This window comes from Amphimedon queenslandica, unplaced genomic scaffold, assembly GCF_000090795.2.
Source record: "Amphimedon queenslandica unplaced genomic scaffold, v1.1 AMPQUscaffold_2871_Cont25129, whole genome shotgun sequence".
NCBI classification, from domain to species: domain Eukaryota; kingdom Metazoa; phylum Porifera; class Demospongiae; order Haplosclerida; family Niphatidae; genus Amphimedon; species Amphimedon queenslandica.
Genome location: NW_003556796.1, coordinates 1 through 1,344, shown reverse-complemented (window position 1 = coordinate 1,344; position 1,344 = coordinate 1). Strand labels below are relative to the sequence as shown.

General features: G+C 34.2%; 1 protein-coding gene across 1 annotated transcript; it reads right to left on the bottom strand.

The window, feature by feature from the left end:
• Positions 1-602: 602 nt before the first annotated feature.
• Positions 603-1,224, bottom strand: LOC100633365 (meiosis-specific nuclear structural protein 1-like; the record flags this gene model as incomplete). The annotated part of the gene is made up of 2 exons (XM_003391995.1): positions 603-728; positions 967-1,224. Coding segments are annotated over 2 exons (384 nt in total), but the record flags the coding sequence as incomplete, so codon positions are not given.
• Positions 1,225-1,344: the final 120 nt, after the last annotated feature.

Sequence of the window (1,344 nt, the reverse complement as noted above, 5' to 3'; positions counted from 1 at the left end):
TAAAAATAGCCGTAACAAGTCAAAATCAGCTCAAGCTTTCTACACAGCATAAGGACATCAATATGTATCAAAAAATTAAATAAAAATTTGGAGTGATTTTGGCGCCATTTTTTGGAAAAAACCATGACTATAGCCTTGGGTATTTTTCAGAATTTTGATGTTTTCTTAAAATGGCCGTAACTTGAAAGATTCAAGTCGGAATCAGCTCAAACTTGCTACACAGCATAAGGACATCAATATGTATCAAAAAATTTAATAAAAATTTGGAGTAATTTCGGAGCCATTTTTTGGAAAAAACCATGGGCTATAGTACAGGGTATTTTTCAGAATTTTGGCGTTTTCTTAAAATTGCCATAACTTGAAAAATTGAAGCCGGAATCAGCTCAAACTTTCTACATAGCATAAGGACATCAATACATATCAGAAAATGTAATAAAAATTGGGAGTAATTTTGGAGCCATTTTTTGAAAAAAACCATGGGCTATTGCCTTTGGTATTTTTCGTCTCATAACTTTAAAAAATTTATTTGGCATCAGCTCAAACTTTATACATAGCACAAAACATCTCAAATTGATGTACATGTACAGTTACATGTTGATTACTTTTGGTAAGTATCCCAATAACTTTGTTGCATGTTCTCTCAGTAAACGTTGTCTCTCTTGTTCAACAATAGCTCTCCTCATGGACTCCTGTCTCTCCTCCTCCTTCCTCTCCAACACTTCAAGCTCCTAAATAAGTATAACACAAGTATCAATTATTAATATTACGCTGGTAAACCCATTTGTACAGTATTCTATACACTCAAAAATCCATTTCCATACTCATAATAAATCCATTCCTACACTCAAAAATCCATTCCTATACACTCATAAATCTATTCATATACTCATAAATCCATTCCTAAATCAAGAAATTCATTCCTATACACTCATACTGTATCTCATTCCTATAATTCAATTCCCATACCTTCAATCTCTGATACTCTTGTCTTCGTTCTTCAATCAGTTTCTCTACTGCCCTCCTGTGCTCCAGCTGCTTCATTCTTCTCTTCTGTGCATTCATGAGCTCAATGCGATCATCCTCAGCAAACTTAGCCATCAACTGCCTTCTATATTCTTCCTCTTCTGCTAGTTCTGCTATTCTCTTCTTTTCTTTCATGATGAGATGGTCATCATGAGCCTCTTGTAGCTCCAGTCTTTGTCTTATTTGAACTTCAAGTGCTTTCTGTTAGAAGGAAAGAGAAGAATGATGAAAGAATATTGTACATGTTCAATAAGTAGACACAAGTATATACTGTGAATTAGTGGATATACTGGACATGTGAGTACATGTACATGTACATGT